Source organism: Aulostomus chinensis, chromosome 5 (assembly GCF_037954235.1).
Source record: "Aulostomus chinensis isolate RoL2024-O1b breed Wild chromosome 5, RoL_Achi_v1.0, whole genome shotgun sequence".
Taxonomy (NCBI): domain Eukaryota; kingdom Metazoa; phylum Chordata; class Actinopteri; order Syngnathiformes; family Aulostomidae; genus Aulostomus; species Aulostomus chinensis.
The window spans coordinates 21183159-21199205 of NC_141324.1; the positions used below are offsets into that span (position 1 = coordinate 21183159).

A 16047-nucleotide genomic window follows, 5' to 3' on the forward strand; every position below is an offset into this window, starting at 1 on the left:
GATCTCACCCAGACAGGCTGTCTCAGACACCTCACATAAGGGTTTCATATAAATGGAGGTGGACGACTAGGCTAGTTGATGCTGTTAGAGTAAGTTTACTGAACACTGCAGGTGTTTAATGTCTGTTCTCAATATTTGATATACATTAGATTACAAAAACCACCTATCCAGTATCCAGTTTTTATCGCAATTTAAGCAGATCAACTCTAAGAGAGCGTTAGCTGAAAAATGCTGTGTAAAACAACAAAACAAAAACCATGAGGGGTGATGTAAAGTTTATTTGATAAAACACAACACCGCTTACAGCTTTTCTGTAGCAATCGCAATCAATGAAGCATAGCATGTTAATGTAAATCTGTAACGATACGCATGCGTCTTTAATACGTGCTGCAAACGGCATCCCCGTGCCTTGTAAAATCATACAAACATTGCGTTTTGTTTTTTTCCCCCTCTTGTCATGCATTGCGTGCATATTGCAACTTAATGTTGAACCCTCAGTAACAAACCAGTTTATTGTGCCGGTCCTCCCGTCCAGCCAAAAACAGCTTTTATTGAAGAAATAAGATGAGCAGTTACATGATGACAATCATGGTCTCAGTCTCTGAATCTATTCACGAATGTCTACTTCCAGGCTTCTAATGGTTTGACTGCAAAATAGCATTATCCTTCTGCTTTAGCACGCACTAAAGTAAGGATATGGCAATGCACAATAAATATACCTTCAAGTTTAAATCATCTCAAGTCTTATGATGGCGAGCATAAAGCAGACTACCTTTTCATTTTTGGCAAAGTTGTTGGATCCTGTCTGCTACTTCCAAACAGTGCAGGATCCTCAGTTTCTCTCTCTGCAGCTCCTCTGGACTCACTTGACCAGCCAGCTTGGACGAGAAGTGAATCATGTCTTGCATGAAGAGGCCCACAGGCCCTCTGGGTGCCGCAGGGATCTGGGTAAGAGTGCAGGAATCAAAACGAAAGTTGATGTTCTTGTTCCTAGGGAGACCCGGTCCCCGTTCCTCGATCCACGTCAAAGGTCTAGAGGGAAAAATTATAATAAAAAGGTTCAAATGATTTCCATCAGAGCTGCAACAAACGATTATTCACATCATTGATCAATCTGCCAGTTATTGTTACAATTAATATTGTTTTATTTGGTCAATAAATCTGAAACACTATAATGAAACAGAAATCTTTCTGCATTTTTTGACTGCCTCCACATATGGGAGGGATTAGAGATTTTTCATTGTACGACTTGCATCATCTGACTCCTCCAGGCTTTAACTCTGTAAATAATTAGAAAATAAAGAATTCAAAGTGTGTGTGAATAGAAACTGGCAGTGCGGTTTTTGTCCAGGGGCCGTTGAGAACTGATCCTGTTCTTGTCACATGCTTACAAAGATGCCGTTTTTATGAATATGGATACAAATCAGTTCTGTTCTATGTTAATCTAGAAGGTACACACAGTTATTGCTATCGCAAAAATGTGGACGGCCTTTGGTATCAAAGACAGAGCAGTTATTCTTTAATCTTTTAACTTCAATAATTCATCATCGCTCACTTGTTGTTGGCGGTTAGCAGCTTTGCGGTCATCTTGCTGTAGCTGTTACTAGAATCCTCCTCCAGGGTCGCTTCGGTGACTGAGAGCTTCCCGAACATCTCAACCAAGCATGTAAGGCGAGAAATGCCACTGAATCCTGGGAACCCAAATCCAGGCTTCAGAACTCCACCTTGAACAAATTAACACACAAACATTAGTATGGATTTCCAATAAACGAATCAAACGTCGCTATTTTTGAAATCACATTATTGCCTGTTACGTTCTAACTCAAACCTCAAAATGGGCTCTGTACGGCACCAACCTGTCGGGATGGTTAAGTGTGTGTGTGTGTGTGTGTAATGTCTTATTTCAGGTCCTCCTTTTCCTCCCATCCTGTGTCATGGTATCCCTCCCTCTGGGCCAGTTGTGTCAAACAGGGCTCTACTTTCTATCCCTGTGAGTCCTCGTTACTGGCCTGTTTTTGTATTTAAACCACGTCTTTACTTTGCTGTATTCTGTGAGGATAAATCGGTGTGGAGAAAGTGAAGTAGCACTCGCTCCTCCTTCTACTGAGCGGCCCGCAGTTGTGAATGTCTAACGGCGTGAACCTGATCAGCTCCTGCAAAACAGAGCATGGTATTACCCTAGAAGAAAAGTGCAGTGTTTGAGACTCAGCCTGCTGTCTCGCTAGCTTGAGCTTTAACCAGCTTGCCTTTGCTGGCATCTTTAAATTATGCAGGTTCAGCTTTAGTGTCTGTGAACGTTTTGTGTTCTGAATATTTTCATGGGTGTTCCTCCATGCTTTATCTTGGAGTAAAACTTCTTCACTCAAGGCATGTGTGCGACTGTGGCGCAACATCTGTACCAACAGTCATACTTGTCACCAGCTAGTTCTCAGACAGATGTTTGGTGCATCTCTAATACTCATATTCACAACATTGCGGCTCTCAACTGGAAAAAAAAAATGAAGCAAACGAACCATATTTTGAAGATAAACTAGAAAAAAATAATTTCAGGACCAATTCTGCGACTGAGATGTAAGTTTGGGCACGACTCATGCAGAGACGCACATTGTCGTACCAGTAAAATGAAACGTTCCTTCCTGCAGGACTTTTCCTTCAACTTCTCTTTTCAGTAGTTTGTAGTCTTCTGACAGCAGCTCGATGTGTTCCTCGTGAAGAATCACCCCTGACACACACACACACACACACACAACACACACACACAAGCACAGAAGAATTAGATGCACCCTCCCTCCTGACATACACACGTGAATTCTTACACGCTATCATGAATTACAGTATCACCTTTTTCCTGGGCCAAACTCCAGAGCTCCACAGCAGCCTTGTAGTTCATCGTCATGGGATACTCCACGCAGACATGCTTCCCTGCCTGTAGGAAGGACCTAATGAGACAGGAAGGGAACAGCCTCGGTCAAAATGGAAGACTTCTGCTGTAGAAATGGAGTCGTCCATTGTCTGTGTAGGTTCTCATTCATCCAGGTCATCGTAGATCGAAGCGAAGTAAAATCTGGTCAACTGGACGTCGTCCATTCTGACGACCTCCAATAAATAAAGAGATTTGAAATTCTCTTGCAGAAAAACAGAATTGAGAATGGATCCCGTCCAGTTGGTGTATACCGCAGCACATTTGACTATCTGACTGTTCTTCAGGGTTATTTTGCAAGAGGTAAGAAAACGTTAGAACAGAAAATTGCTGTATAACATAACACAAGCACTGTGCACTTTAAAATATCCAACACTGCAACAGCTTCAACAGCCTCTGAAAAGGATGAAACTGTCGAATTTTCATTGTCAATTACAGACATTTCAATGTTGTTAGTCTCACACGGTCGTTACCTGATATTGTCTTCATGCAATACATTGTCAGTGCAGATGAAAGCCACATGGATGTCTGGTCTGCTCACAGCCTCGTCCACTGAGATCTGCTTCACTCCCTGTTCACTCTCCAGACTCCTCCTGCCGGCAGAAACAGCGGTCAGGATTACGCTGACAGGAATGTGGCCTCTGATAAAACCTGCCGTCCACTACTAAGTGAATCATTGTTGTTGGTTCATGATGTTTATCTGTATTTTATAAAGTGGATACATAGTGGGGTGGCACGGTGGTGCAGTGGTCAGCACTGTCGCCTCACAGCAAAAAAGTTCTAGGTTCAAGTCCCGGCTCCAGCACGGGATCTTTCTGTGTGGAGTCTGCATGTTCACCCTGTTCCTGTGTGGGTTCTCTCTGGTACTCCAGCTTCCTCCCACAGTCCAAAGACATCAAGAGGGGACGAGGCTGATTAATACTCTAAATTGACCGTAGGGGTGACTGTGAGTGTGAATGGTTGTCTGTCTCCATGTGTTGGACCTGTGATGGACCGGTGACCTGTCCAGGGTGAACCCTGCCTCTCGCCCGAAGGCTGCTGTGATAGGCTCCAGCCCACCCACCCCACCCCCACCCTTAACGGGATAAGCGGCAGAATGGATGGATGGATGGATGGAAATCTATACTCAAATAAATGTAAATATGGGGTTCAGGCGTTGGTTGTTTGATTGTTTTCAGGCACTTTTGGGAGATATAGGAGTTTAAAAAAAAGCATCAATTGTTAGTAGTTTTTCAATCAACAAGTTCTAAAAACGATAGCCCTGGTATGACATGATGGCTGCTTGACAAGGGATGAGGGAGACCATCACTGCCTGTGTTGACCTGTGCACGCTTACCTGGATACGAAGCCTTTGATTGAGAGTTTCTCTGCAGAGCTGCTGGGTAGAGGAGCCAACATGTCCCTGATCCTCACCCGCCCTGCCGTGCCGATACCAACCACCACTGCGCCAAACATGTCTGAGGGACAAAGTCAGACATCACGGGAATTCACAAACATACAAGAATATAGATTTCCCATCGAGATGAACTGAAACTCTGTACATCACCAGCATGCCAAAACATTCATATAAAAAAACAAACAACAATTCAAAAAGTAACAAAAAAGGATGGAGAAAAAGTGAATTTCAACATCAAGCAAAGAGGAAGCGCATTTGACTGATTTGGATTGCTGCCTGAGATTCACACAAAATTATTGATGAATATACGGTGATGTAAATGTACTTTTCCCTTGATTGTGAGTGTATGACTGCTATGTGGAAGTGACAGAAGGAATTAAAGAACTCGATCCATTTCTCGGTGGAAGTCCAAACCCCAAATGATGTTTGGCAGAGATATAGATCTATGGGCTTTGTGTAACATTAATAATCACCAACATATCCTATCATTATCATCTTGTTTTAGAGGATTTCTTTCAGATGATGGAGCTAGAAAGAGAGAGAGAGAGAAAGAGAGAGAGAGAGAGAGAGAGAGAGAGAGAGAGAGAGAGAGAGAGTGGGTGGAAGATTATTTCATAATAATAATAATAATAATTAATTAATCTATGCGGTTAAATTAAGAGCATTTAAGAGGAAATCAAAAGCATACGAATGGGTGTGTTCCTGGTGTGTTCCTGGCAAACAAAACGGTGCAAGATGTTTGACGCAATCATCTATTCCAGAAATTCGAGATTTGATCGGGCGTTTTGTAACAGCCCAATTCGCGTGAGGTTAATTAAACCGAGGCTATAAGATAGTGACGGAGGGTTTATGATGGTGACGGTTACCCACTGTGACCCCGACCACCTCTGAGACCTGATCTCAACCGGGTCCTTAGCGCGTTCGGACTCATTCCATGGTAGAGAATTCGCTAGAGGTGCATCTCGCTGGAGATCTGAATGAACCGGGTCAGTCCCAGCAGAGGGACTGGACGGGACGGGAAAGATGGTCGTTCCCTTACCTGATTCGTGTCCTGATGAGTCCCACACCGGGAAATATCTGGTATAGTTGTGCTTGCATAAAAGTTACCTTGCAAGACACAACGTAAGACACATGAGCCCAGTGCCCGCCTATTTTATCCGTCGCCGCACCGGAGGCGTCACGTGACCAGCACGGCGGAACGGACGGCTGCAAATGTCTTCGACACTGAACTTGCTGCATAACAACTCATTATTTTGTCATTTGGAAAATCAACAAATTAGAGGCAAATCATGGCCTTCCATTAATTTTCTACTGCTTTTCCTATTAAGGGTCTCGCGCGGGGGGGGGGGGGGGGGGAGCCTATCCCTGCAGCCTTCGGGCGAGTTTCACCCCGGACGAGTCGCAGCCACGCCTACGGTCAATTTAGAGTGCAAATACGGGCAAAAAAAACAAAAACACGTTCTTCCCTGTTGGTAATTTATAGTGCTTCAAGAATTTGTTTGGGATTTTTCTTTTTTTAAATCAGTGAAAAGCACGAAACGACTGTTACAAACCGAACCAATCACGCCGTGTTTATGTTGTGTATCCATGCTGGCACCAAGGAAGCGTAGAACCAGGTGTTTCAGCGGTACTTAGTGAACATCCGTACGTGTCTTGAGCATTGATAGTAAATTGTCGGTCTGACTGAATACCAGCTGTTGAGTTCCGAACTCAAGACACACCCATGGGGTTCCCTCCGCTGTTATGGTTAGATAAGAATAACACCCCCCCTCCCTCTTTCGTTCTTTTCTTATTTATGTTTTTTTTCAACTGAGCTTTAATCCTGATTATTATTAAATTTGCTTTATTTTTTATGAAATACAGGCACACATATGGTTTTAGTTCAGGTTTGTGTTATTGGTCTCAACATTTGGTTCGGTTCAGTCTCTCAGTGTGACGGTTGGTTTTTAGGGGGAAAATTCTGCTTTTTCCTGATTTTTTGGTAATATACTACCACTACTACTACTACTACTACTACTACTACTACTACTACCACCACCACTACTGCGACTATTTGCTTTAACACCGTGGGCATACGCCGGCGTCGTAATGCAGCGCACCACCGCCTGATTGGACGTCGGTTGTGTTACATACGCGGAAGTTAACGGGGAAGAGTCGCCCTCTACGGCATGTCCAGCTCGGTAAGACAGTTAACAAGCCTGGTTTCAGTTAAACCATCGACAACATGTGGGAACGGTTCAACTCCCAACACCAAAACTAGAGAAACTGAGCTCGCACCGCGCGTGGCTACGAAAACAGAAGCTGTCGCGTGGACTGGAACCATGTGATGAAGGACGGCTGTCAGCACTGAGGGCGACGTCACCAGCAGCGGGATTGAATGGAAACGCGCGGTGTCGTAATGATCATAATAACCAACAGAGAAACACGTATTTGTACCTATCCGTTCTATCTGTTGGAAGTTTGCAAGGGCACGTAATCGTTGTATTGCTGGAGGGTCCGAGAGCTCGGGCGCGCTCCTGTGCTGTGGTTAACCGCTTGTCGCTGTGTCATTGTGCAGCGTTTCTAGGAATTAGAGATGAGGGTTTCTAACGTCAAGCTGCAGCAGCTCACCATTTTCACCACTCTGGTGACGGGTGGAGGGATCGGCACCATGTACTACCTGATGCAGAGTGAGTACCAAAGACCTGTGTCCCAGTACTTGCATAGACCCAATACTGGATTTACTGCTCACACGAATGTGGAGGACGAACTCAGTTTATAAAATTATTTAACCAAATGCAGAAGGTTAGTTTTTTTTTAGTTGATCGTATTAAACTTATGAGCTTTTAACTGGAGAATCCTGGAATGGAGCTAATGGATCAGCCCTCTATCGGTGGAGTTTTGCTCCTACATGATGGTCTCTTATTAATTAGTCATCACAAATTAATTCAGAAGTTTTTTTTTCATCTTAATCTGCATCATCTTGACCGACCAAAACAATTCTGATAAAAAATATGTATATTTGAAATTTTACTCTTCGTTTTTTTCTGTTTAAAAAGAGAAATTTGCTGAGTCAGAGTACCACAGATTGGCTGTGCAAAAGTTGGAAGCATGTAGGGTTGCCATGGAAAGCCTGGGCGCCCCGCCTCTTAAAGTCCACAACATCCGGCTGACCGATCGAGCCAACCGTATGGATCATCTAACTGCACAGGTACAGCGTGTAGAAATGTTTTCATGTTCAGATAAGTGGCTGCGGTACCACATGATGACAGTAGGGGGCGCTCTAATATCTAATAACGCACCTTTTTTTTAACAGATGAAGATCCCAGTAACTGGGTCAAAGACAGGAGGTTACCTGTATACCGCTTCAATCAGAAACCCTCACACGAACACGTTAGTACATTCTGCTCTCTTCTGAGTTCCCTGGAGGTTTTGGTGGCAGTGGATTGGCATTTATTGTGTTAAAAGTAAAGTGTAAGATTCCGTCCTTCCTTTAGTCTCGGGGCACCTGGAGGCTGATAGAATCTCATTATTATTTCACAAGAGTGATAATAAATGAAGAACATCATCTCCACTGCACAGACCTCCTCAGTATTATCCTGAATTTATCTTAAGGCTAGTTGTCGTTCAACGTCTGATATCATTCCGTTTGTGTGTGTATGTGTGTGTGTCTGTTCCTCCCTGCAGATGGAGTCTGAAGCAGGCAGTTCTGAGGCTCAAGGAAGGACAGACTATCGACCTGCTGAATCCTCCTTCACAAGATGAAGCGTTTGCGGCCGACTTCACAAGCGATCTGGACTACTGACGCTGCCCAGCTGCTTGCAGGAAGGTAGAACTGATCTCGGTCCACCTGGTGATGAAGAGACAAAATGTTCAAATTTAACTCCAGCACAAAGTGGAAGCGCTAACAGTTATTCATGATGCACTACAGTGTAAAAGTCTCACCGAATCTATCATGTTGCTGCTGTAAAACGTCTCTCTGTGGGATTTTGTAGGATTTAAATTATTTTATATGATGTTTCATATTGATGTTTTTGTGTGTCTCATCCAGCCTTTAGATGGGGCTGAGGGGGAGTCATTCAGGTCCAGAGGCCCCAAATCAGGCCCAAATCCTGATACCTCAAATGTCAATTCTTTTTACAACTACAAAGCCATAAGAAGGTCTACATCAGGCTCATCCATTCAGTCAGGAACATTCTTATCCATTTGGCCTTGATTATATAAACACCACTGTTCCTCGATGTTACAGCCCGGTCCCTCGCAGCATACCAGACTATTGCACGCCCTGCTCTTGGCGTTATCTTTCCCACTCCTGAGGAAGGTTGCGAGGAGGTTGAATGTCCTCTAATTGTACAGGAACTGCTACACAAAATGTTTCATAACCAGTAAACCACAGTTCCACAGGCCTCCATTGTCAAGATCGGGTGTGGATTGTGAAGGTCCAGAGACCCCCCCCCCCCATGCTATGTAAGACAAGCGTGATTTTTGATTTCGTAAGTAGGTGGTGGAACAGTTCCTGAGTGTTCACAGTTTTAAGAAAGGTGTTGCATGAACAATCTCTGTGTCAGTGTGCAAACCAGTAAAAGTGTGTTCCACTGCCATGTATCTGCAAGAGCTTTTTGTTTTTTCTTTTTTTTCTAAGAAGTGTCAGGAATCTAACCACAAAACTAAAGATGGTAGGTATGCAGTTTCAAGTCAAGTTCCGTTTAAATGTCAAACCTGCAAGACAAAACAAATGTTCAGTGATGGTAACTTAATGATTTTATTAACTTGACTTACCTCACTTTATTTATTCTGGAAGCAACATTTAATTTAAGCTCTCATTTCTCATTTGCAATTGTGAACTGAGATCAGGAAAAAAGGAAGAAAAAATGCTGACTGATGTAGAAAGTCATGATAATAATGATGATAATGGAATAAGTTGCAAGAGTATTAACATTCACACAGACAACACTTTGATAATAATGTTTTTTTTTCCATAGGACTGAAAAGAAATTTTAGAGGAATTTTATGTGTTGAAAGAATTTGCCGGACACAAGAAACAGGCTGGAGACTCGGAGGCGGCTGACGCTGAACACTTTACTGGATATCAAATGCAGAGGTGTAAGGTCGGCTGTGAGATGAGGTCGATTTCAGCTCCCCCAGAACATCCGAGTCCCACCCCTCATAAACAGTCATGCCAGTAATGTCGGCCACTACCAGTAAAACCTCACTGGATCATCCTGCACATAGTTTAAACACAACAATGCATCAAGGCAACGCCGGGGCCATAAGAGTCAGCATTACTATCATTAGGTGTTCTAACAACAAAATTAGAGTTATAAAAGAATTTTGAAAGGCCCCACAGGTTCACTCCCAGACCTGGGTCAAGGCCCGGGGGTCACATCAGCTCTTGACCTTACAGATGAAGTACCTGAGGGCACCACATGAAATTCCTTATCAGAAATGAAATGTTAGTAAAGGGGTTATAAAAGTAAAGTGATAAAACCAGAGGCCAATTTATTTGTTCAAAAAACAAAAACTTAAACTCAGTTAATTTACCATTTAACATGTAAATTGAAAAAAAAAATCCTTTTTTAAAATTTTTTTTTAGAGAACATATATAAACTTAGTTCTATCTACAGTGAATAGTTGGAGGGTATATTGTGGGAGCGGGGCGGCGTGGCTCAGAGGTAGAGTGGCTGTTTAGCAACCAAAGGGTCGCTGGTTCGATCCTCACTTCCCCCGGTGACCATGTCCAAGTATCCTTGAGCAAGATACTGAACCCCTAATAGCTCCTGATGACCCTGGGATGAACTGGTGACCCGTCTAGGGTGAACCCCGCCTCTCGCCTAATGTCATCTGGGATAGGCTCCACCCCCCGACCCTTAACAGATAAGCGGTATAGAAAGTGGATGGATAGATTGTAGGATAATAAATGAAAATTGCAGATAAAACAGAATAAGATAACACCATGTGCATAGAAATTACCGGTAAGATGAAATGAAGGTCATGCAGTGAACATAGATGAATGATACAGAAGCTTAGACGGATCTTCACCACTGCACCAAACTCTGATTTAGTGTGGTCAGTCTTTTTGTTTTGTTAAGTTTTTATATTATAGCGTTAGCTATTGTTAGTAGAGGGCGAGGACCAGCAGAGCTAAATCCATATATGTGCTCAAAGGGCACATGCAAGGTTAGTTATTGTTTCTCGGTGTATTATCATATTGAATGCTTTATTTTACCTAGCATTGTGATTTAACACTGCAAAATAACAGGATGCAAATGAGACTTGAGTTTGATGAATGTCAGCAAAAATTAAGCATTGATACGTAGAACTGCCTGAATGTTTGCCATGTATATTGTGTATCTAAGAAGTGAGTGGGAGGGAAATGAGCTGTCACCCACAATTGCGGCTATCAGTTCCTGGAAGAGACTTTAAAAAGGAAGTATATGTAAATTCCTCTATCAAGATCGCTATGGGGATTTGGTTCACAAGTCTGTCACAGTTAACTCTTCACGTCCTCCACTTTGCAGTGGGCTTGGAAGAAGACCCGATGGGAGCATCGTTATGTTTGTGCAGGTACTTGATCATAAACCAAGGGAGCAGGCAAGTTGAGATTTGACCTGATGGTGGTACTGAAGGAACGTCAGAGGGTCACGTTTTGAATATCAGTACAACAGGCGAGGATTTTTTAAAGTCCTGCTAACTTAAAAAAAAAAAAAAAAAAAGTTCATTGAGAAATACCAGTTTCATTATCACTTCAAAATTGAATTAATTTTGAAATGTTTTAAATTACATAAAGTAATTGTCAACTAAATCCACATTTTATATTCATACAAACATGATTGACTCATCTGTAAATGGGTATCTATGACACAAGCACACGGTACTAAAACAGAAGTGCCAGTATCTACAAGTCCATCCTCGTGACTGCATGCACAAATGCCCTCAAGGTCGCAGGCCACAGTTTAGGAAAAACCTGCTGGCCAAATGATGTGAGTTGGAAAATGTGCATTCAAAGTAACCATGAACAAAAGGATGGCGAGAATATCGTATCAAAGTGAGTGCTTTGCTAACAGACAGTTCCCGTTCTCACTCTGCCTGTCCTGTTCTTCCAGAGCAGGATGATTCTCTCTCATGGATACGTTCAGATCCCATCCATGCATCTGCTTTTGAAATCTTCTGTCTTTGAGACTAAGTACCTCAAGACAACCACAGCGAATCAACACATGAGCTCAGCATCTATCACACTATCATCAGTTTGCAGGCTAAATACAGAATTAGCCAGCCGGCCAACACGTTTGCATCCCAAAACGCTGGCAACTTGAGAAGTAACGAGGCTTTCTCACGCCTCCTTCACTGTGCAGTTAATCGGGAATAATTGACTGATCCTGGAGAAAGTTAGTTTTGTGTTAGTATATAAAACACAAGTATAGAGAAACACATATCAAATCATATAATGATGATAAAACTGATAATAAAAATGCAATTTGCTGTAGAGAAAGCTGAAAAAAAAATCACAATAATTGAGTATAGTATAAATGATAATGCTGTCTGTATTGTTAGTTGAATCATTGAGAATTCACACACAAACACACACTGACAGGGCATTGGTCTGCTCTAGGGCAGCCCCCCGAATGGATGTCAGCCTCTCTCTGAGAATAAAACCAAATCAGCTGCAGTGCCAGACTCTCAGTGCGTCTTTGTGGTTCTGTGCTCCTCCACTTCACACCTAAAAAGCTGCACTGGTGAGTTTAAAAAGCTTTGCAACTGCAGCATTCAAAACAATCATTTAGATATTCAACTCTTGTATTTGGTTTGAAACAGGGTGTTGATAATCAGTGGGTTTAAATGTGTCCAATTAACGATACACCAGACGTATGATTAAAATCTGCAGTCAAGTTTAATGAGCTTTGAAGCACTGATTAATCATGTGCTAAAAGTTATTTATTCTACAACAGACTATGATGTAGTTAATATTGGCCTAATAAAACGTGATATTAGTGAATCATGTAACAGTTTCATGTCATGATGTTTTATTGCTAAACTTTGAATTTCATAATTGCATTATTTGGATGTTTGTTGCTGTTAGGTTTTGAAAATACATACGTGAGAGCATTGGTTTCATCCATAAAAGCAGCATCAACCAAGTACAGTTGTTAAACGTGGCAACAAAAAAAAAAAGAACAACTAAAAGTTCCTTTAAGTAAAAACAAGAACATCTTACAAATAACAAAGCTCGTAAGAAAATACCAAAAAAAAAGGTTATTTATGAATGGTGTATCAAAATAGAAAATGGCAGTGGAAATAGAACTGCCTTCCTTGCTGTATTTGATTTAAAGCATTTGATCACAATATTTACAGAAGCTTTGGAGCAACAGAAAGTCAGAAATAAGCCCCCCTTCTTTATTCAGTCATCAGAGCGATCTGCAGGCTCGAGGACTGAAGCGAACGCGGTATAGATTTACAAGTGGGCAGTCATGCGTTTGTGATCATGACCAAGAAATAATTTGTGAGCTGCAAAACTCTGCTTCCAAGAAACTGCAGAGAGAGGTGATGAGCTGCTTCCTACTTCTGGCAGTACACTACTTGATACAGGTATGAAAGGCAAACTAAAGGCACAAATGAAGGCGATCTGAGAAGTTCATCACAAGGAGCTCACGGGATAAACCGCGATGAGGTGGACGGCACGGAGTGTAAAAGTTGAATTTCGAGACGGATGCAGCACAGATTTTATTGGAAGAAAAAAATCTTCATGTCTTCATTTTTAAAACTGTTAGAGGAATGATTTAAAAAAAAAAGTTTGCCTTTTTTGCATTTTTCTGAAAAGATGAAATTTAGTGGGCTATGGGCACACACCACATACACATACACACCACACACCTCACACCACACACCACACCTCATGCTTTGTTGTTTGTAGAGACATGAATGGTTAAGATTCAACTGATTTTGTTTTGACAGGTCACTGTGCTGCACTGCACGCTGCACTGCACGCTGCACTGCTCTTGACTCTTATTGACTACACAAGATGATTGAACACTTTACACAAACACGCTTTAAATTCTTGCCTCTCAGAATAGAGAACAGAAACTGCTGATTCGCTGAGGAAAAAAAAAAGAAGTCTAGACTTTTCTCACTTCTTGTGCTCTTTTCTTGATTCATTTTCAACTCAGCAGATGTGAGTTTTGCGTTTATGTTAACCTCTGCATTTACATGAAAATCTTATAGTACTGAGAAGCGGCATCGCCTTACTTAGTGGGGAAATAAGTTACAATACTTGAGATACACGGAGTTGCTCATAATTGCTGGTTACTAATAGATATATCCTTTGCAGCAGAGGCCGGTTCATTGGTCTCCCATTCCTCTGGTGATTGTGATAAAAGCCTGACTCTTTAGTTCTGAAAATTCCTCATCAGCAATACATCCAACTTTGCGCATAGGATTTATTCTCTAAATGATCAGAATCATTAGCAAGCCTAGAAACGTTACTAATTAAAAATGTTTGTTGGAAATAGAAGTGAAACCCGGTGTGGCTTTCTTGACCCATGGATGTATTGAAGGCGGAAAAACCAAAATGATTCAACGATGACGTGTCAGAAGTGGATCTGCTGAATGATTACTACATCACATCCTTGGAATTATGCCAACTCTTTCTTCGATGTTAAAAAAAATACATTTCTCCCTTTTAGCAGATGAATAAGAAAACAGGATTTTGGGGCCAAAGTCAAATATATCGTTTTGCATATTGGTACTCAAATACATTACTAGAATAATTACACCTATTATTTAGAGGAGAGGGACTTAACTAAATAAGTTTTTGGTAATTGAAGTACATTTCTAAGAAAGTACTACAGACCAAACAGAGAATGTCATGGAAAATTTGATTGAAATGAACCCACAGAAAAAATCTATTGGCTCAAGCAGACTAATTTAACTATTCAATGTCTCTGCCGCAGGAACCTCCCCAGCCATGGATGATGACCAGTTTGACCTGTTCTGGGAGCTGTTCAATGAGACTGATAGCACAATCAATCCAAGCAACGTGGTCAGCAGGACCATCCAGCTGTGCTCAAAGACTGAAGCCAATAAGTTTGGTGCAAGATTCATCCCAATTTTCAACTATGTGAATTTCCTCCTGAGTTACCTCGGCAACGGGCTTGTCCTATACATCATCTACAAGTACGAGAAGCTCAGCACCGTGACAAATATATTCCTCCTCAATTTGGTTTTCTCCAACATCCTCTTTGCCACAAGTCTCCCATTTTGGGCGACCTACCATCTGACTGAGTGGATTTTTGGTGTGGCTCTGTGTAAGATGGTCAGCAGCATGTACACCATATGCTTCTACAGTTCCATCCTTTTCCTCACACTCATGACCTTTGACCGATACCTTGCAGTGGTGCACGCTGTGGCTGCTGCCAAGAGCAGGAAGAAGGGGTACGCCATCATTGGGTCTGTGGTTGTTTGGTGCATCAGTATTGTCGCCAGTACGAAAGAGCTGGTTTTCCGAAATGTGCGGGAAAGTCCGTTCAATGGACTGATGTGTGAGGAATTTGAGTATTCTGAAAGCACGATGAAGTACTGGCGTATGGTCAGTTATTACCAACAGTTTGTGCTATTTTTCCTCATCCCGATGTTCATGATGACATACTGCTACATCAGCATCACTTTCCGCATCTTGTCCACCCGCATGAAGGAGAAATGCCGCACCATTAAGCTAATATTCATCATCATTTTCACCTTCTTCGTCTGCTGGACACCTTACAACATCGTCATCCTCCTGCAAGGTATACAGATCTCCAGCCGCAAAGATAAGGATGGGGATTGTGATGACGCAGATCCCCTGGACTATGCGTTTTATGTGACGCGCAACATAGCCTACTTGTATTGTTGCATTAGTCCTGTGTTTTACACATTTGTGGGGAAGAAGTTCCAGAGCCACTTCAGAAGGCTGCTGGGTAAGAAGGTCCCCTGCCTGAAGAGACACGTCAGCCTCAGCAGCCAGAGCACCAAAAGTACGTCCCAGAGGACGCCACACTCGGGGTATGACTACTAAGACACTCGCACACAATCACAACGGGAAAAATGGGTACCAGTTAGATGAAGATTCATGCACAAATTATCAAAATTATAAGAAAGAATGTAAAGTTGTAACTAATGAGCGCTGGCAAATATGATTTGTGAATTCTGTCATTTTTTTGTAACTTTTCTTGTTTTCTACTACTGTTACTGTAAATATGTGATTCATTGTGACTTCGCTATTTTTATCATTAAAGTTGAATAATTGTCTTTGGATTCGTGTCTTTTTTTTTTGGGATGCCCTATACTTTTCTTAATGTCTTTTTATACGCATCATTAAGAGTCATACACACTTAAAAATGGGGGTACGCTGCAGCAACTGTTTTTTGACGAATGTTCCCTAAAAGGTGCAGTGTTGGTCTCCAAGAAGTCAGATGTCTGGCTCAAACAAAAAGGGTGTTAAGTGAAGCAAAGGGTACGCAATCGTCTTTCCAAAGGGTTCCCTTTTCAGAGAGAACATCTGGAGCCGTTTCCTGTCAGCTTACCACATTCTTCCAGTGAGTCAGTGTGTGATACCGTAGATGGAAACTGCACGTAAAAGTATTACAACATCGTAGTATTATGATGAAACGGTCAAGGTCAGCTCCAAAGACTCTTTGGACAAATACTTAATGGACTTTTCGACAGACTTGTTTTTTGTTTTTGTTTTTTTAATTATATTTAAAGTGTAGCTTAATATGTATTA

At 42.0% G+C, this 16047-nt stretch overlaps 3 protein-coding genes across 6 annotated transcripts; 2 read left to right on the forward strand and 1 right to left on the reverse strand.

Annotated features, from left to right (window-relative positions):
• Nucleotides 1-257: 257 nt before the first annotated feature.
• On the reverse strand, nucleotides 258-5527 carry blvra (biliverdin reductase A). Its single transcript, XM_086205003.1, has 7 exons — nucleotides 5356-5527; nucleotides 4257-4377; nucleotides 3394-3513; nucleotides 2842-2939; nucleotides 2615-2722; nucleotides 1556-1724; nucleotides 258-1032 (listed from the first exon to the last, which is right to left on the reverse strand). The coding sequence occupies exons 2-7, from the start codon at nucleotides 4373-4375 to the stop codon at nucleotides 777-779; spliced, it is 870 nt and encodes a 289-aa protein (XP_086061129.1). The 5' UTR covers nucleotides 4376-4377; nucleotides 5356-5527; the 3' UTR covers nucleotides 258-776.
• Nucleotides 5528-6367: 840 nt separating this feature from the next.
• Nucleotides 6368-14385, forward strand: coa1 (cytochrome C oxidase assembly factor 1). 4 transcript variants are annotated; one of them, XR_015115835.1, is made up of 6 exons: nucleotides 6462-6985; nucleotides 7355-7506; nucleotides 7612-7688; nucleotides 7983-8124; nucleotides 10814-10859; nucleotides 14240-14292. XR_015115835.1 is itself a non-coding variant. In XM_086203856.1 (5 exons), the coding sequence occupies exons 2-5, from the start codon at nucleotides 6892-6894 to the stop codon at nucleotides 8098-8100; spliced, it is 441 nt and encodes a 146-aa protein (XP_086059982.1). In that variant the 5' UTR covers nucleotides 6368-6496; nucleotides 6874-6891; the 3' UTR covers nucleotides 8101-10768. The 4 variants fall into 4 exon arrangements, 3 of the variants coding, with proteins under 3 accessions (XP_086059982.1, XP_086059983.1, XP_086059984.1); XM_086203856.1 differs by lacking the exons at nucleotides 10814-10859; nucleotides 14240-14292 and having other exon boundaries at nucleotides 6368-6496; nucleotides 6874-6985; nucleotides 7983-10768; XM_086203857.1 differs by lacking the exon at nucleotides 10814-10859 and having other exon boundaries at nucleotides 14240-14385.
• On the forward strand, nucleotides 14254-15594 carry ccr12a (chemokine (C-C motif) receptor 12a). Its single transcript, XM_086203855.1, has one exon. It carries the CDS (start codon nucleotides 14254-14256, stop codon nucleotides 15337-15339), a length of 1086 nt encoding a protein of 361 aa, XP_086059981.1. The 3' UTR covers nucleotides 15340-15594.
• The last annotated feature ends 453 nt before the right edge of the window (nucleotides 15595-16047 follow it).